This window comes from Argiope bruennichi, chromosome 1, assembly GCF_947563725.1.
Source record: "Argiope bruennichi chromosome 1, qqArgBrue1.1, whole genome shotgun sequence".
In the NCBI taxonomy this organism is placed as follows: domain Eukaryota; kingdom Metazoa; phylum Arthropoda; class Arachnida; order Araneae; family Araneidae; genus Argiope; species Argiope bruennichi.
Genome location: NC_079151.1, coordinates 151,029,435 through 151,031,567, shown reverse-complemented (window position 1 = coordinate 151,031,567; position 2,133 = coordinate 151,029,435). Strand labels below are relative to the sequence as shown.

The 2,133-nt window shown below is 40.0% G+C and overlaps 1 protein-coding gene across 1 annotated transcript; it reads left to right on the top strand.

The window, feature by feature from the left end:
* Nucleotides 1-374: 374 nt before the first annotated feature.
* On the top strand, nt 375-1,313 carry LOC129975674 (uncharacterized). Its single transcript, XM_056088799.1, has one exon. It carries the CDS (start codon nt 375-377, stop codon nt 1,311-1,313), a length of 939 nt encoding a protein of 312 aa, XP_055944774.1.
* Nucleotides 1,314-2,133: the final 820 nt, after the last annotated feature.

The following is a 2,133-nucleotide window of genomic DNA, read 5'->3' as shown; positions in this document are numbered from 1 at the left end:
TACCGCCAAGTTTGGCGCCAAATTTTAAAGCTAAAGTTGCCAATATGGCAACCCCTCTACGCTTCCAATGTATGGCAACCCTGTTAAGAGAATGGGGTGATATCGGTGATGTAATTATTAACTAATCAGGCTTCAATTGACTTTGAATATCAACCAATTAGGTATAAATGCAGCTTTTCACGGGGAATTTTTAATTTCTGCTGCTCCTCAAGTCTTGTACCGTATTTTTTCATTACTCTCTTCGATTTCTCTTGTGGTGGCAGCTTTTCGTGGGAAATCTTTCCGAAGATTGGATTTATTCTGATTTCTTCTGCTCCCCAAGTCTTGTTAAGTATTTTTTTTCTTACTTTCTTCGATTTTTCTTGTGGTGCAAAATGGCTGGTATGAATGTGACATATGAGGAATCCCTTAAATTGAGGTTTTTTTTCGATTTAGAACGTTTGGGAGCGAAAGCGTGTGTTGAATGGTGCATGAAAATGGGTTTAATTGCTGATGGACGGAAGTGTGCTGAATGCGGGCAGGATATGATTTTAACAGAAAGGAAAGATCGGGGGGATGGGGTTAATTGGGTTTGTAGAAGGGAAAGGCATTATTGCAAATTAAGTATTCGGGCTAATTCATGGTTTGAAAATTCTCGGATGGATCTGTCGAAAGTTTTATTGGCGACGGCCATGTGGGTGAAGGGTTGTACCCATTCATTTATTATGGAAGAGGCCGATATCGCCAGGCAAACCACGACAGACTGGATGAGTTTTTGTAGGGAGGTATGTGTTTGCATGCTTGTGAATGAAAGTGTTACACTTGGGGGGCCGGGTAAAATTGTTGAGATTGACGAATCAAAATTTGGGAAACGAAAGTATAATAAGGGAAAGAGGGTTGAGGGTGCATGGGTTTTTGGGGGTGTTGAAAGGTATTCGAACAAATGTTTTATGGTTGTGGTACCGGATCGAACACGTGAAACTTTGATTTCGGTACTGAAAGAATGGGTTCTTCCGGGTTCCACAGTAATGTCTGACTGCTGGAAGGCGTACGATTGTCTTTCAGACGAGGCATTTGTGCACCTGACAGTCAATCATAGTCTTACATTCAAGGACCCGGATACAGGTGCCCACACGAATTCAATCGAGGGGACTTGGGGAGCATGCAAGCGATCTCTAAAAGGAACGAGAAAAGTGAAAGACTGTATGGACGGCTATTTAGCAGAATATATTTGGAGGCGGTGTCACCGCTCCGGGGTTAAATCGATTACCCGGCAGTTCTTTGAATCAATAATAAAAGTGTACCCGCCTGACAAAGAAATCGAAAAGGAGTAATAGCTGCCATACCGACGAAATTCACATGGTTAAATCGGGTGAGTTGAAAAAAATTGTATTTTTATTTTTGTGCATTTTTTTAAATTTAACACTGTTCAAATTGTGCTATTTTTAATTATTTTTAATTTTTGTTTTTGTTCTTTTTGTATACTTCATGCCAAATTTTTCTCCTGCCATAACCCCATGGAAGCTGTAATCTTCAGAAAAAAATCTCTTTAAAATAGTCATAATATTGAGAAACACAATTCTGAAAATTACTGCGTCCGCTGGCTTTGGCGAGAAAAATTTGGCGGCAAATCGCCAAATGGTACCGTCCCTAGAACTGTACCACGACAATTTTGTATTTATACGGACAGTATGAGTTCTTTAGAAGTACTCCATCATTTAAAATTTCATTCGGTTGCTATTAAGATCTTGGGACTCTTGCAGACTCTCCATCATAGGGGCTTTAACATTTTATTTTGTTGGATCCCTAGTCACGTTGGAATCGTTGGAAATGAACAGGTCGATCACGCTGCTAAAACTGAATCTACCTTTTTTCATTATGAACTACCTTACTGCGATATTCAAAAATCAATTGCAAAACATATTTTCCTTTCGTGGCAAGAGACATGGGATAAACATATCTATAATAAACTGCACGTTATTAAGCCTTCTATTTGCATGTGGCCAGCTTTGCCTATGCGTGGCCCTGATGTTAAATTGATACGCCTTCGCATAGGGCATACTCGGTTTACGCATCGAGATCTTTTTCGAGAGAGACCACCGGTTTGTTCTCGATGTCATGTCGACCTTAGCGTGAAGCACATTTTAATTGAGT

Bases quoted from the DNA above. Each gene is read 5' to 3' on its own strand.
- LOC129975674 (XM_056088799.1), top strand. From the start codon at position 375: ATGGCTGGTATGAATGTGACATATGAGGAATCCCTTAAATTGAGGTTT.